General features: G+C 39.8%; 1 protein-coding gene across 9 annotated transcripts in view; it reads right to left on the bottom strand.

Annotated features, from left to right (window-relative positions):
- The window catches only part of ptprfa (protein tyrosine phosphatase receptor type Fa), a 211210-nt gene that overhangs the window by 71400 nt on the left and 121846 nt on the right, over positions 1-17964 (bottom strand). For all 9 annotated transcript variants that reach the window (XM_058403026.1, XM_058403025.1, XM_058403030.1 and 6 more), the window contains 3 exons: positions 17291-17401; positions 4673-4942; positions 184-777 (listed from right to left, as the gene is read on the bottom strand). In XM_058403026.1, the coding sequence (XP_058259009.1) occupies positions 184-777; positions 4673-4942; positions 17291-17401 (975 nt within the window). The remainder of the gene's footprint in view (positions 1-183; positions 778-4672; positions 4943-17290; positions 17402-17964) is intronic.

Raw genomic sequence — 17964 nt, forward strand, 5'->3', positions numbered from 1 at the left:
CACTCGTTAAATCACCCTCACACTCTCTCACACACTCTCACTTATCTTCATACTCTCTTACTCACCCTCACACACACTCACACTCACACACTTACCACTCTCTCTTATGCCCTCATACTCTCTTACACATTCTCTTACAAATTCACACACCCTCACACGCTCACTCAGCCTGGTCTGTCTTACCTCCCTGTAGTGTTTTTATCTGCAGTGTCTGGGACGGTGGTCCGTCTCCCACAGCTGTGAAAGCTAGCACACGCAGGCTGTAGGTGGTGCCAGGCACCAGGTTTGAGATGGTGGCCAGCTGTGCAGCGTCAGCCGTGTTGTGCTTGTACCAGGCACTGAGTGGCGCGTACGAATGTGCATCATGTGTGTAATATACTCTGTAGCCCCTGATGAGCCCATTTGGCTCCTCAGGCGGCTCCCACTGCACCAGCGCTGTGCTCGAGCTCAGCATCCTGGCCCGCACCTTCAGCGGAGGAGAGGATGGCGCTTGCTCCCCAGTCCGCGTTTCCACAGAAGTGCTAGGCAGACCACGCCCCACGTTGTTCACTGCCATGACACGGAACTCGTATGGAGAGAATGGACTCAAGCCACCAATGCTGTAGCGTGTCGATGCCACACCATCCACTTCCTGGAAACCACCGTTCTCAGAGTGTTTAGCACGGTACTGGATGACATAATATGAGACCGGCTCTGGGTTCCCAGAATCCCATGTCAGAGTCACGCTGGTCGCTGTGGTTTCAGTCACCATTAGAGAGATGGGAGGGCGAGGGAGGGCTGGAACACACATACACAGGCTGAATTAGAACGCTGTAATGGAGTGTACAAATATTACAACCATTAAAGTCTGACTCTTGTAATGATATATTATTTTTGCACATAGGATAGAACATCTTGGATGTTTAGACCCTGTTACCCCGTCACAATAAATCCTTTTTATGGAGTTTATCTCACAAATGATGATAAATTATTTATACTAATACTGATTTTAAACAGCAAACACTTCAGGTTTTCAGTATATAATTTTTTTCAAATGCACTTAAAGGCCCTTTGCTCTTCTGTACTCTACAGTAGGAAAAAAATGTGCTCCAAGTTGGTTTAATTGCAATGTTTTCAATGCCATTATCTACCACTGAAGTGCAGCCACTGCAGTCTCTGTCTGTAGGTCATCCACTGTGCATTTGACATGAAATGCAGAGGCATTACTCTAAAAAACGTCTTTTTCCCATGGTAAACACGGCCATTATCATCACTTTGGCTCGGGGTAATGGACTGCAGCTCAGAATACTGTGTTTCCACAGGAGAGCAGTAAAGTGCCTCTATTGTAATAAAATTGCAGGAGAAAATGACTCTAAAGCGTTGTTTTTTCATGTTGCATGTGATTGTGCTGCTGTCAGAGGACCGGATGGATGTGTAAGTGTACAAGGTAACGGCGTTAAAAAGGGTGGGAGAAAAAATGCTGGAAATGCCCGGGTTTATAGAGCTTAGGTCTCTTCCCTATGTAGAAAAATGTACCAATTCCATCTGCTGCCTGTGAGAGGTGAATGAGGAGACCAGGATGAAAAAAAATAAAACAGTGCAGACTGGATTAGCTGTATGCTAAGTGATGCCTAACTAAACCTGCAAGATTTAGAGTGAATCATTTACTTTTTTCACCCCATTCCCTAAGCATGAAACCCTTCCTGGCTTTTTTCCATAGAAAATCCAACAAGAGTCCACAACAAAGGTCATATTTTATTCACACTGGAAAATCCTCGTATGAAACTACCCAAATAACCTTATTCACGCATCATTTACCAAATGTTCTTGATTATAAGTTGTTCTGAAAATAAGACACCCCTAACAAATTATGTCTGCTTAGAAGAAAATGAAATGCTGCTTCATTGTATTGATTTTTATTTATAGTGTGTGGTTTGGTTTGCGTCTAAATGCCCCGGAGACGTCGTCCGTACTGCATTCGATAAACAGGGACACACTACTCGAGGACACACTGTATTAGTGAAGAATGATGAGGTCTTGATTAAAACGTAGAATTCAACTAAATGTATTTATTTATTCACTTGCTTATTTATTTTGTGATGGAATAAACAACCTGATCCAATTATTATCATCATGATTGCTTGATTTTTTCTTCTCCCCTCAATAGGGTGAAGGTAAAAAGGAGCCAGTAAGCTACACTAGGATGGCGAGTATTTAATTTATATAGTAAAACTTCACTAGATTAGTATAATAACAAGGACAGTTTACTCTACACCTATGCTGTTTTCCACATCTAGATACACTTCACTGTCTTAGACTTTCTTCGAATGAACTTTTACCTCTCCAGAGAAGATAAAATGTGTTCTTGTTCCATGACCGGTACTGGTACACGGAAATTAGCCAGCAGTACTGGTGTAGATGCCCGCTGATACACCAGAAGCGGCAGAGATTCCCAATGAATTTATGGTGCATTAGCTCCAGGTGTAACAATGTACTACTCGATTCATGATTCTGGCTTCAATCAATTCAATTCTCAGTGACTTTGAATGACCAAAGATTATCATACATACACTATGAAAAGCAGCATGCATATTTGTCTGTATGAAACGAAATAAACCAATAATGGCTATGAACAGTGGTTTAATATTGTAAACCAAATGTACTAAAGGTTCACCACATCTTAAAAATAATTAAGTTAAATAAACAGACAATATGCCTGACCCAGGGACTTTGACAGAGCTCAGCTCATCTGTTTTTAACTGTTATAACCTCGTTGTGTAACTGCAGAATGCACTGTACAGCGTTTGTTGATCAATGTGATCCGCTGGTTGAATGTGATCATGTGCACTCTATAGTGTTTCAATGCATGGGCATCACAGAAACCCATACATGGGACCTCCGATGCTCAAACACTGCTACTGCATTACGAGCATCACTTAGCATAATTCTGATTTGCACAACGTGAATTGCACATTTCCACAAGCATCACATTTTTCCACTGTAATGCGTTGTTACAGAGAGTTAAGGCTTGTCATATCGTTTAAAGAGGCACTGCTTTATTTGGCTTCACGTAGGACACCATAGAGAACCATATAGTGTTTAAAAAGCAGCATCAGTGATGATAGATTGGATTCAGCATTAAATAGTAAGAAATTTGAGAAACGTAATTCAACAAAATTGTATTTCGGATTACTGCTTTTCTTCTAAAAAGCCCAATGCCAGTCTTTTGATTGGAATACATTAGAGTATCTTCATATAAAAAGAATTTCATTTATTAAAAAAATAAAAATAAAAAATCGCTTCTTTACTGAACTGGCATTTCTTATTTTCTGAAACTCCGGAGCTTTACGATGGCCTCTTGTTTGACAATTTCCACCATTTTACAAAGGCTTTAAACTCCAGTGCTTTACGCAGAGTCATTTATTAGGCAGCACCAGGCTAATGCGTATTGCGGCTGCATCAAGCCGTATCTGTCTGCGTCTCCTCATTTACAATCATCTGGGTCGACATCTTTTCATCCCTACTGTAGCTTTAACTGTGATTACTCCATATTTGAAATTCGCCCATTCAGTAATCCAGGTCTTTGAATCGCAAAATGATCATAATAACCAGATATCTAATGCCAACATGTGACCCAAAATTCAGCACGCTGTCTTCTATGTCTGTGGATGTTTTGGTGTTTAAACCTCAGAGACAAGAATGAGCATGTCTGTCCCGTGATCCAATATTGTTTCGATGAGATAAACAATGCAATAGGTTCGGCTCGTTCTCATCATGGACCAGATTTAAATAACACCTTTAATTTGGCCGGACAGCTTCACTCTGATTTAGGGTGAAAAACAATGCCCAAAGAAGGAGGCAGCAAAATTATTCAGTTATTCATCACTCTGAAATGATATTCCTCATATTTCAACACTGATGAAAGATTGATGAGCTGATAGCACGTGCTGTGTGGTAGGGAGCTGTGGGAATCATACAGCCTTCATTATTAACAAGACATTTGTGCAGTATCGCAGCTTCAGCTTGGAGAGAACAACATCAGAGCTTAGAGAGCAGATCGGGTCATCTTTCTCCATCACAGCAGATGAACAAGTACGTGCTTAATCAAATGTTGTGTTAAGTCAGTGGCAGGTGTGTCTGATATGTCTTCTCTCCTATTCAACCCAGGCCCCAAAAATTCTTATTTAAACTTCTGACTATGACTGAATATTGCCTTTACAAACAAGTTTGTCTGACAATGCTTCATGATTTCATAATTTGCATTTAAAATGAGTTGAGTGTGGTCTTTTCGAATGAAAAACAGAAAAGGATGATAAGGCAAACCTCATTACTTGGGCAAATGAGAGGACACACAAAGACCACCAGTGAGACTGTGTAATATAGCTGCAATATTGCTAGCTAGTGTTAGCTAAGCACCACTGCAACTCGCCAACCTGTCATGTCTGCTACTAAGTCATTAGATAAACATTGTAAGTGAACAATGTTTATAAGCTCAGTTGTGAGAGTTAGAGTTATAGGTTACTGGCTTATGACGTGACATTCTATATATATATATATATTGACATGAATACTTTTGATCATAATGAGGCTTCCTCGTATGACTTCCATACATATACAAATATAATTATACTATTATCAGAGTTATTATATTATAATAGTATATTAATCCTGTTTGTGTCTTTTGGACGTTTACCTTTGACGATGATTTGCGCAGTGGTCTCAATCATGCCCAGCGAGGACATGGCCACACAGGTGTAGTTTGCTGACTGGCGGATGTTGGTGAGCTCCAGCACGTTGCGTCCAATGGGCATCTCCTCTTCTTTGGTCAGCTCCGTTTCACCCTTCATCCACTTGACAAAAGGCATTGGGGCGCCGACTGCGACGCATGTGAGGTTGATACTGCCACCGGGCATCACCTCATGATTGGTGGGGGGAATGGAGAAGCGTGGTGGAACTCGCCTGACTGTTGGAGGAGGACAAGAGGAAGTGAACATAGTAAACAGTATACAGGACACGCAGCCTTACTGTGGCATGGCTCTGACATTTTTTTATTTTTACCGTTACTATTTTAATATCAGTATAGGACGGCTGTATTTATAGGTTATAAACAAGTTGTTCAGTGATGAAGAAACTGATATTGTACTTTTTAATATAACATGATGTCTCCTGGAAAGCATTTGAATAATTTATGATTGATGCTAGCTATGTCGATTTCATCACGCTAGTTTTGTACAGTGCTTAATGTTCCCATTAGACTTTTTTGAACTTTGTCCCATTAGGCATATTGCTCCATTTCAAAAACTCACTAATGAACATCCAAATAAAAAGAGCAAACGTTAACTGGACAAAACAATAATGTAAAATGCAAGGTTCTGCAGTTCCCTGAATGCTGAGTGGATCTTGTTAGCGCCCCAGAGTTTCTGTAAAATACCGCCAAGGTTTACACATTACAGGTGTTTCTGAATGGACATAACTGCACTCTGTGTGCACATTAAAAACATGACCTGCTGCAAGCGTTAATTACTATCACGTCATGTAACCCATGAAGGAAAGTTCTCCTGAGACACTGTATTGCTTTCTGTATTACGAGATTCAGTATCTTATCTTCAGGGATTGAACTCAGGACTGTTCTCGCTTTGGGATACATGTCGGATTATGATTAATGAGTTTTTCTTGCTATTTGGTTTGGAAGGGTTTTTTTTATTTTTATCACTGGGTTTTTTAATCCATAAGAAAACCCAAATAGTCAGCTTGAGCATGACAGCATGAGCCATTCTGGCATTAAAGAAATTCCTCTGTGTATTCCAAAAAACATGCCAATAGGTATATTACTGAGTCTGGGGTACATTACAATACATCCTATTCAACACACCACATCAGTCTACCACTGTACTCAAATCTCTGAGCATGATTTAACATATTTGATTTAACATACAGCATGTGCTCATAAGTATGTGGACAACTGAACCATGGGCATTGGAGTTGGCCCCTCCTTTTGCTGTTATATTAACCTCCATTTGTCTGGGAAGGCTTTACACTAGATTTTGTAGTGTAGCTGTAGGGATTCAGCCACAGAGCATCAGAGAGGTCAGTTAGGTAAGAATGCCTGGCATTACAGTTCAACCTAAAGCTGTTCAGTGGAGTTCAGGGCTTGATATTCTACACTCCATCTTTGTTAAACCATTTATTTATTGTCCTCACATTGTCAGGAGCATTGTCATAATGAACCAGGTTTGGTCGTATTTGGTCTCTTCCTCTGAAGGCAAATCCTAATGCTATAGCGTACATTACAAAGAGATTTAATAGACTGTGTATTTCTGACTATTGTGGCAGCAGTCTGGGAAAAGAACCACATAAGGGTGTGATGGACAGGTGAACAGTCTCTGATTCAAAGAGTCAGATTCAACAGCTTTGATAAACATGGCCATAGATGAATGAAATCTATGTATCAGTTCTACTGCATCAAATATATAGATTTGATTTCTCAAACCTGCTTTGAGCCACCTAATCCAATGTACACAACATAAACAAACCTGATTTGACAGATTTACTACATGTAGTGTAACATACAGAATCTACTGAGCACACAATATACAACACACCCAGGTTGACATATCCAATTCAATACATCTGATTTAACACATTTAAGTGAAAACACACAATCTAATAAACTCAATCCAAAGCATCTGAGTCAACCCTGCCAAGCTTCCTGCAAAGAACAGGCACACAGCTCTCATCAAGTAGGAGACTACGCAGAATATTCGAAATGGGTTTAAGTTTCCAGACCACTTTAAAGATAATGGATAAGAGTTCCTAAATTTAGCAAACAAAACAAACAAACCAGTTCAAATTAAGTGAACGTATATCTGCTTCTATAAAACAACATATTTCTTCTTCTTCTTCTTTCGGCGTTTCCCTTCAGGGGTCTCCACAGCGAATCATCTCTCCACCTATCCCTATCTTCTGCATCCTCAACACTTGCACCCACTAGCTTCACATCCTCATTTATTACATCCATATACCTCCTCTTTGGCCTTCCTCTTTGCCTCCTGCCTGGCAGCTCCATGTCCAACATTCTCCTACCAGTATACTCACTCTCCCTCCTCTGAACATGTCCAAACCATCTTAATCTGGCTTCCCTAACCTTGTCCCCCAAACGTCCAACATGAGCTGTCCCTCTGTTGTACTCGTTCCTAATCCTGTCCAATCGCGTCACTTCCAAAGAGAACCTCAACATCTTCAGCTCTGCTACCTCCAGCTCTGACTCCTGTCTCTTCCTTAATGACAGTCTCTAAACCATACAGCATGGCCGGTCTCACCACTGCCTTGATTCTTGCCAATATTTTTCTATCACAAAACAACATATTTAATTGACTTATATCTGTAAAGTTTATTCACTTAATTTGTTAATTTCAGCAATAATTACAATAATAAATTGTTTTTTTACAGATGTACATGAGTAAACAGAATGAAAAATCTGCACGTCTGCACTAGCTCCTATTCCTTTAAGCGGGGCCTAAACTGATATACAGTAGCATGGCCAAACTGGGTTATAGACAGATCAGGAAGCAAGGCTATTATTAATTGTCCATGTTTACGTGACATGAATGCCATTTTACATTAGAGGGTTTTTTTTTTATCCCCCTGAGGCGAAGCAGAACAGAGAGGCATTCGTGATAGTACAGCAGCTGAGACACAGCGGCGCCTTATCACCTGCACCTGGCTGTGCACCATAAAAACCCAGAAAGTGAAAACTGAGCTGTTAAATGTCACTTTGTTAGGAAGTTTATCCACCATGGGAGATTACACAAAGCATTGCCTGTCTCACAACCAAATCACCTTCTAAATATGTCTCTCTATTGGTTTGGTGCATATCTCATCTTCTCTTTTTTTTATGTTCAGGTTTCTCGTTCTGTTATTCATGTTCCGTTCCCACTTTTTATGTTTGGGTCATGTTTTCTATTTTTATGTCTAGTGCCATGTGCAATTTTTCTTTGTTAATGTGTGGGTCAGTGCTCATTTTTCACCCATTTTTATGTATTTAATTAATTTCTTTATTTTTAATGCCCAAAATATCTTTCTTCCCTGTTTTATTTCTGGGCGTATTTCTATTTTTAAGATTTTGTTCCTCATTCTTTTTTATTTTATTTTTTTTTTATGTTCAGGGCATGTTGCTTTCCCCCTTTTTATGTTTGGCCAAGTGTTTCTTCCCCCTTTTTTATGTTTGGGGCATGTTGCATTCACCCTTTTTTATGTTTGGCTTTTTTATGTTATGTCCTTTTTTATATTTGGGGCATGCCACAGTTCCCAATTTATTCTATTTATTCTCTTATCCTTTTTCATTTTAGCCACATGTCTCTGTTTTTGTCTATTAGTTTTGTATGATTTATATTCCTTGTTTTCTTTCTTTATGTTTGTGCCAGTTATAATACGTAGGCGATTTCTAAATGTTCTTCTGCACATGAATGTATGGGTCTGGGGCGAATTACTTAATATCTGAGTGAAAAAAGACAGCTGGATGTACTAGTCAGTGTGTGAGACAGCACATAGTCTCAACACACTGGCTGGAGGGTCGGGGAGGAAGAAGAGTCCACGTTAGTCCATGTTAATTCACATTAGTCATCATACACACAAAGGACAGATGTTACCTATGGACATCATGGACATGGAGGATGGTCATGTTATGATGGTTGAGTTTTATTCATTTAGAGTGAGTTAGAGAAGAGAGTGTGGTGGCCCAGAAGAATACCACCATCTCATTTCGCAAAGGGAGGGGTTCTGTAGTGAGCTGTTAGAAATGCAGACACACACACACACACCAGTCTAGTGAGCATGCTACCGGAAGAAGAGAGAGAGCAGGAAATGCTGGAAGGAGATGCAGAAATTTAGAGGGACAGGTGGTGGTCCAGACACACACAAACACACACACACGCTGCGCACACACACACACACTTTCTCCAGGATGTCAGACAGTGGCAGCACAAGCAGGAAACAAAACAGCCTCAGCCACAATCAACAGAGCATGCACCTGTGACTGAATAAATGGGTGGATAAATAAATAAATACAAGCAAAACTGCCCATTAATGGAGAACAAAACAACAGAACCGGTCTGGACCCTAGTCAGATTGACACAAATGAAAATTCCCTGCATTGATCAGAAAACAACCTTGACGCTCAGATAGCAGGGCGAAACAAGCCTCGCTTCAAGCAATGACTCCGCAATTTCCAGGAGATGTCAAACTACAGACTAATGCCACAGAGCCCATATCAAATGTAAAATCATGAAGCTGACATAAACCAGCGGGTCTGCAACGATGCGATAAAACTAAAGCCAAATAGAGAGGAATATTTAATGAGTGCACTAATACAGAAACATGGTAGCCTTAACCCTTTAAAGCCCGTATTTATCTTTGAAGTCTAAACCACAGCGCTGTCGAATTCTCTTCATCCATAACAATGAATAATGCTGTCCTACCACTGATCTGCATTCATATATACACTTTTCCTACTACATTCTTACATTTCCTACTAATTATTGACAGCCAAAATGTTTGTGCTACACTGGATGCTGCTCTCTAATTTTGATCAAGTTGTTTTCCATAACATAAAGATTTTTGTGAAAGTGCCTTGGTTATTTTGTAAAACATGCTGGCAGAACAGTGATATAGCCCATAGCTAATATACCTTTAGATTTTGAGAAATGAAGATTAACATATTTCACTGCTATCTAATTTTGATCTCCACTGTATATATTTTATTCTTATTCATTTTAGTTTCATGACGCAGACAGTTTATGGTTGTGTTTAATAAAATGTATAAATAAAACTTGAATCAGAAACTAAATTAGAAATTTCTAATTCTCAAATCCGATTGGTCAGAATGTGTTGATTAATCATCTATAATAGCGTAGATTTGAAAAGATTCATATGCAATTCAAAAGATTGTCAGGTTTCCTTATAGCATTTAGCTTGTGATCCACCACAGCCCTGGCTTTCAGAAACAGATCATACGGCATATGTACTCCAAACCCGACCAGCCTTTCTCTCTTTACTTGTCTCAGGATTGTTTTTCAAAGCTGGAGCCAGGACCAACACGGCTCCTTCCAAATTAAACAATCAGTTCTTCTTTATCCGGCTTAAACACTTCCAAACTCAAAAGGCTCTTTGGCTTTTACTCGCAAGATAATAATATGTCCCATCCTCAAACGCTCTAAGCTATGAAAAGGGAGGATAATTACAATCTCTGTAATCGGGAGACTCATCTGTAAACAAGTTTTTGCTGTCTGACCTTGGAGATTTAATGCCTTGTGACATTGCAAAGGCGCCCTGTTTATGTAAATGGAGAAATAACATACTATAGGCTAAACTTTTGTACATAGTAACTGTACATAGTGTTTTCAGCTCTAGGTTAAAGTGATCGCTAGAACAAAATACCTAAATGCCTGTCTACATTTTAAAAAAGGGCTGTATTTTCTAGACAATGTTGTTGATCTTTCTTGCTCCCTGTGTGTGAGGGGTCGCCACAGCAGACCAACCAGTCCGTACCACAACTTTTATCCGGGCTTGGGACCGGCACTGCATCCAGTGGCAGGGAATTGAACCCAGGCCTTCTGCATGGTAAGTTAGAAATCTACCTTTGAGCCACCAGTGCCCTCCTATATTTTCTAGACAATACTACCCACTGGGAAATGAGAGTCAGCTTTAAAATTCTGGAGTTTCAAAAAAAAGAGAACAGAAATTGATTTGCTCAGGTTTGACTCAGGAGAGAGTAATATATTCTTCTGTCACTGTCTGACAAATACCTTTCTCCACACAACATCAGTAGTTGTAGCAGTCTTTACTGTGGAGAAGCAAATCAGAAAATAAAATAGAAATCTGTTGGCAAAAAACTGACAGTAATGAACCAGTGCTGATATTAAAGCACATTAAGGCTAATCATCACAAGGAGTTGACAGAGATCACAGCATTATCTTTCCAAATTTGATCTCCAACCACATTTTTTACAATTGTTTAACTGTTTTGTGTGTGTGTGAAACACTAGGTATCAAAATTTCACATGGACTCAAACAGCCCTAAATGTTACAGCTTGGCATTTACTTCCAATCAGGTTTGCGGCTATAAACTTTATGTCTTTCGAGGATAAACATAAATTTTTCTAGCTGTCAATTAGCTTAGCAGAGCTGTTAATTATCTTAGAACTATTGGCTGTGGTGGGATTAAGTCAAGCCTCTTGATGTGTTCTAATTAATATACATTAACATACAGGACTGAATCTTGATCATTTACATGGTGGGCGTTCTCTAATAGAGCTGGGATTTGGCCACTGAACCAGCATTGACTATTGAAAAGACTAAGCAAAAATAAATAAATAAATAAATAAATAAATAAATAAGCAGATTTCCTGACTTGCTATCAAAAGTGAGAAATGTGAGAAAAAGAAACAAAACTTAAGCTACACAACTACAATCCATATAAATGGTATAATCCATATAAATGGTATAATGAAAGATGACACAGAAGACAAAATATCAACAGGCATGGCCAAGCAATTAAAAAAAAGAGAGCAGAGCAACCGTGCAGCATGCTAAAATTGTTGGGAAGAATTCTGGGGAAAATTGGGTTGGAATTGTTCGCAAGAAGGAAACAATGAGGCAAAGGAGGGGAAAAGGGGCAGAGAAGGGAGGTTAAGTTGTAGTAAAAGCCCCGGGCAGGGCCAAAGAGGAGAGAGCATGACTGCCATCCACAGGCCCTCCACGTAGTTGAATAGGAGAAAGAAAGCAACCCACCTTCCCGCTGGTCTGAGAGTGGGGAATGGAGTGAGATTTGATGGCAGGATGCGATGGAGACGAAGGGAGGAGAGAGAGAGAGAGAGAGAGAGAGAGAGAGAGAGGGAGGAAAGGAGGGAGAACGAGAAGACAAGGAGAAACAGAGAGAGTAAAACAGGCAAATATTCTGCTTATCCATCAAAGCATCCATGAGCATTAAGAACATGAGGTTACAGAGCACTGAAACACCAAGGAAACACACACACACACACACACACTGCTCTATAAGATCTAAACATGACAGAGATAAAGATAACGAAAACACACATTATTCTTTACTCTCATATCTTTCTACACTGCTTATAGTTCTGAACAGTTACACTCTATAAATCGAATGGTTTTCCTTCTTCATCCTACACACACACACACACATCAGCACAAACAAGCTGGAAGGAAGCAGGAACCCTCAAGTGACTGCTTGTGAGCTTGCTAATGGTTAAGGCACGTGAGGATGAGTGTGACCATGCACTGATGATTATGGAACAGGATAAGCATTTACAGCAATGGACAGTCCCATATACAGAGTGTGTATATGCCAAGTTACAACCTGGAGATATGGGATAGTAGTAGAGAAAACACAGACAGAGACACACCTGTATACAGAGGTAAAAAGAAAACTGGATCATATACACACACAGTAAAAAACAGAAAGGTTGTTGTGCACCAACGGGAAAGCGAGAGGCCACCCACACACAGAGCAGCCCACACACTGATTTAGGTTTTACACACCTGTAGAGAGAGGAGGTTAGGCAAGTTCAAATAAGAGCACACGGATTACATGGAAAACTGATATAACACCAGATTAGTATGCTCTAATATGTATATTTATAGATTTTCTAAGCATTGTATTCATACCTACAGCAAAAGTGTGTGTGTGTGTGTGTGTGTGTATACAGCATATGCAGGTTACAAATAAAGAGTTTGATCCCGATTACAGACTCATAAATATATATTGAATGTCATCAAACGACCAAGGTTCTGGGCGTGTGTTTCATCCGTTGCCACATCTTAAGGTGTGTGGTCTGAGTTCAGATCAAAAGCAAAAGGTCTCCGTTTCGGCGGATATGATCTTTGCTCTGCATGTTATTGGAGCTTCTGGTTCTGACTCTTATCAGGGTGAATAAACAGGATGGGGGAATAAATGAGGAAAGAAGCACAATTCTGTTCTTCCAGAATACACACACACACACACACACACACAAACAACAATCTCAAACCTCACTGTATGATCCAGGAAACAAACACAAACTCAGATATGCACTATTTCTCAGACAGGTGAATTTATTCCAAGGACAGACAAAACAATCTCTCTCTCTTTTTTTTTTGCAGTCAATTTTATGATCCAGATTCAGACCAAAGGTTTTCAATGAGACATAACTGTTGAGAAGTTTAATAAACCACAGAAATGTCTCAGGTTATGACTCACAGTATCATGGCAGAAATGAAGACAAGTATCTGATCTCACTAGTCTCTCATTAGCTAATCCAGCTGATTCCCAGCATGTTAGCGCTAGTTAGCTGTTTGTCCTGCACAAACGAATAGAATCTGCGTGTTGGAATCGTTCCCAGACAAGACAATGTAAGAATGAGAAAAGTTTTAAAAAGCTGGTTTATCTTTCTTCATTTCTCAGCACAGATTAGCATACACTGTTTGTCTCCATCATTACAAGCACTAATGCTTCTTCTCCGTCTATTTATCAGCAAGGAACGTGGTCTATCTCAGGCAGGTATACTGCTAATATCTTTTACACCTAAAGTTTCTTATGCAGATTACAAATCCATACCACATACAAAATGGAGGGTCTGTCTGCAGAACAACTACCTGTGGTGGAGTTTTTGAGTAAGACAAATGGTAGCCCGTAACTTGAAGCCACACACATTAAATGTTTAGGCTTAAGTAAGCATCTGGAGTTCAAAAGCAGCTTTATAGCCCAATGTTATAAAGATATCTTGCTGAGCTAGCTCAGCTAGTTAGCATTAGCATTATGAATATTTGTCAGTGGCGGGCCATGCATTTCACACCTAGGCCTTCACTGGTGTCCTTCCTGAATTAATCCACTGCTATACCATCATTATGACGCCATGGCAACTACAGTATTTCACACCTCACAAGGAATAGTCCATTTTATTACAGTCCGCCTTGAAAATGCATTTGTAAGGATTTCTGCGACCAAATCGATTTCTTCTCCCCTGTCAGCCATTGTGAGTTAAAATATATATTTTATTTAGTTTGTGTGGTTCGCAGCCTCTGACTACTCCAATTATCCAATCAAAAGACAGGAAATTGCTGACGTAATCGTATGCCTGCTAGACGGCCCCAGTGACGCCAACTCCAAATCTGATTGGTTAATGTAACAATTTCATTGCCACTTATTTTAAGCTCCGGGCGCCTGCACTGTTGATTCTGAAGGCCTTAAGGCAGATTTCTTTCACTTTGGCAACACATGATGTCAGCCACTGGCTGAAATATGATTGGATAAACACTCTTATCATAAATATTCACTACTGGAAGCAGCGCAACCAAGAGAAAAGCTATGAAATGTAGAGAATAGACTATTGGGAATAATTTAATACACATTCATGGAAAAATATATTAAATGCAAGTCAGTGATTCAGACTCTGCTGTTTAGGCCTGATATTTGTGTATGACTTCTCAGTAGTCCTGTCAAATATTGGGTAGCGAGCAAGTATTACATACATTTATGAATACAACTGCTTTCAGAAATCACTTTTTTTCCTGAAACTTGAATGATCCAAATCCCTAAAACTAGGTCATGATTGCTTCTAATAAAAAAAAAAAAAATTACAGTTTTCACTTCAATACCTACAGCTATTAATTTACACTACATACTGCTAATTTTATAAAAAGCTAAAACACAGGGTACGCAAAAATGTTCAAATGGCAGTGTGTGTAGCTATTCATTAATTACAAAGACCCAAACCAGAGGATATGAACAATAAAGTAGATTGTTATGGAAACAGTATCCAAGCTTTCAGCTCATGTTAGTGTTTATTAACACCCTAGTTGTTTCAACCGGTTGCAACTTGTCTCACAGATCTCATATTTGTAGCTTAAACCTTACCGGAACTATAACCAGACTCTGCCTAAAAGTAGTCTCTTTCTGAATGTGTTAAGAGAGATCACCGTATAAGTGAAGTGGTTATTCTTTGAGAATGAAGCTGTGGAAACATATGAAGGCAGAATTCCCTTTGAAATATTCAAACTTCATCTTAATGCTCATCTGGAATTCCCCTCTTCATCCTGCAGCAACGTTACAGGCATACCTTACAGAGACAGAGACACATACATGCGGTGTAGCTCCACTTTATATTCAACTTCCTGTCACTCACCATAACCTCACCTCTATGTGACTATTTACATGAACTTCCCTAAGGTGACCTGATACCTGACTCATACAGTACCTTACTTTTACCAGCCCTTGACACTTACCTATAAATGTTCTTCACTTGTGTGTAATGCTTAGACCTTAGCTGACAAGTCCTTTACCATAACAGACCCTTACTTGTCGGCTATAACGTTCTCCTCGGGTTTGTATTTGATCCTTAACTATTTCTCTTATACACTCTCAGACGTTGCTGCAGTGCCACCATCAAGGGCACACCTTTGGTAAATTTAGTAAATAACATTTTTTTCTTGTTTACTTGGAAACGTGAATAAATTACACCTTAAAGAATGTAAAGCTTTATTTTGATAGCTAATTAAAGGTACACCACATGCACAGTCCCAGAAAATAAATGGACACAATAGGTAGAAGGGCTTCTCCTTTGATGGAATCACTCCAAAGTACCTTTATTTCTAAGAGCCTAATTTCTATGAACCTCAATTAATCTTATAGTTGATCATCAACTGTACTGTTAATCATCAGTTCCTTACATTTCCCTAGTGTCAGGTCTATGCATACCACAAACTCCACTTCCCTGAACCCACTGCCACCTACACATATATACATTACAATCTCCAGCACCACACTCCACCAGCAGGTTCGCACTCACCTGAGTTCACACACACCCTTTCATGATGTTAAATAAAAGTGTGTACATGCATCCGCTGCCTCTACAATTCTCTGACAGAAGGTCATGCTTTCTGGCAGAGAATCACAGAGGCAACGGGTGCAAGTGCAGACTTTTATTTAAAAAGGTGCAAGAGAAACAATACAACCAAGAGTATAAAGCAATGAAGGGCAAAGCAACAAACACCAACAAAAAGACAATGAAACACAAGAACTTATACAGAGTGTGTGTGTTTGTGGGTGTGTATTCCGTAGCAGCCATGCCTCTAGTTGCAGTGTGTTCTTGGAAGTGGAGTTCATGACATATATAGACTTGACACCTGGCTGTCATTTGCATATAATCCTCAGTTGTGAATAAATTTCAGTCTAAACTTTACCTTACTCTACCATCACTCTTATCACTTCTGTACCAACTGACCCTTACCTGAATTGCCCCTACCTAACCTTTGCTTCACCTGTATCTGATACTTCCCATATATCACAACAAGCCAGGTCCTGTATCTGATACTTCCCATATATCTCACAAGCCAGGTCCATGTGAGATGTCATACAGGTGATATATGGGAAGTATCACCTGTATGACATCTCACATGGATCTGGCTCTTGCCTTACCTGTACCCTAGCTGTGAGTGACTCAAAGCATATGATTATTATCTTTTACCTCTCGTGACCCTCACCTGTATATGAGTGTGTATGGTATAATTACTTGAGCTATACTTGTTCGATTTGACGCCCATCTATATGTTGAGCATCAGAAAACCCATGACCTTCATTCACCTACTTGGTTGATTCAGAATCTCATTAAAGCTGTTGTGATCATACACAAATATTGAAATGCCTAGCTTCAATGTTGAGAAAGGGGAAGGTTAAGGCCTGCAGTTGTTTTTTGCTGCAATCGTAATTCTGCTGTCAGATGGCAGAGGACTCTAAAAATGACAACCTGTTCTATTAAATCAAATCCACACTCAAAAAGTGCAAGACCAGTGGGGTTACGACCAATGACACACACATCACTTTAATCCACAAGTACCAGATTCCAGTCCTGGAGGCCCACAGCACTACAGAATTAAGCAGCCTACTGCACACACTTGATTCAGATCATTCACACTTCATGGTGTAAGTTGGTGGTTCTCCAGGAACTGGATATGACTCATTTATATAAAGAAATTCAAGAAAACCATATTGGACATGAGCCATGGACTCATCCTCCCTAAAAGAAATGAGTGACTGTACTGCTTAAATCACATAAGGCAAAAGTGAGTGTGTGTGTGTGTGTGTGTGAGTGTGTGTGTTTCCCATCCTGGTTTAACTGAAGCTAGAGCTGTGGAAAAAAACAGGAGGACAAACAGCATGACATTTTGTTTTAGTTATTTATCACATTCTGCTTGGTGTTATTTAACATTTTATCATGTACATTGTTGTTTTGTCCCCTGTGTTCAATCTGGACATCTCTTACCTCTGACATAAAGATTAGCCGGAGCAGAGTATCGTGTCCCGGCGCTGTTTGTTGCCACACACTCATATTTTCCCTGATCTGATTCCTCGCTGTTCTCTATCTGCAGCGCACCTGAAAACAAAACAGCATGTCACACAACCACAGGCACATTGCTATTAAACAACGCCCCAGTCATGCCCTGACTTGAGTTTTGACACATCGGAGTTGGATTCGTGGGTAGAGGTCGTAAGTCTACGTGGGCATTCTTCAAATAAAAGCAGACAGCTTTCAATCTAAAGAGTGTCTTTACAGGGTTCCGCTACACACTAAGAAGTCTGGCAGGTCCGTATTATGCTGGAGGCTGTTCCAACATGTCTGTGTTGTTGTGTGGATCCATCTGGCTTAAGGACAAAGACACCAGCAGCCTTGTTTGAAAAGGACAGCGATTTCTGCCAACATGTAAAGATAAGCTGTACCTGCAGTGATATAATCATCACTCTTTGTCCTTTTTAAAGCCCCAGAGAACCGGTGAATAATTGGTGACTTTCAATTGTCTGCGTGCAAGAATATAAATATGTTCTATACTTGAAAAGTCTAAGCGAAAAAGAGAGCGAAAGCTAAAGGGTCAGCAAAAGCTAACCTCAGTGGATATGAGTCAGAAATACACCCTGGATGAAATACCACATACACACTTG

This window comes from Hemibagrus wyckioides, linkage group LG11, assembly GCF_019097595.1.
Source record: "Hemibagrus wyckioides isolate EC202008001 linkage group LG11, SWU_Hwy_1.0, whole genome shotgun sequence".
In the NCBI taxonomy this organism is placed as follows: Eukaryota; Metazoa; Chordata; class Actinopteri; order Siluriformes; family Bagridae; genus Hemibagrus; species Hemibagrus wyckioides.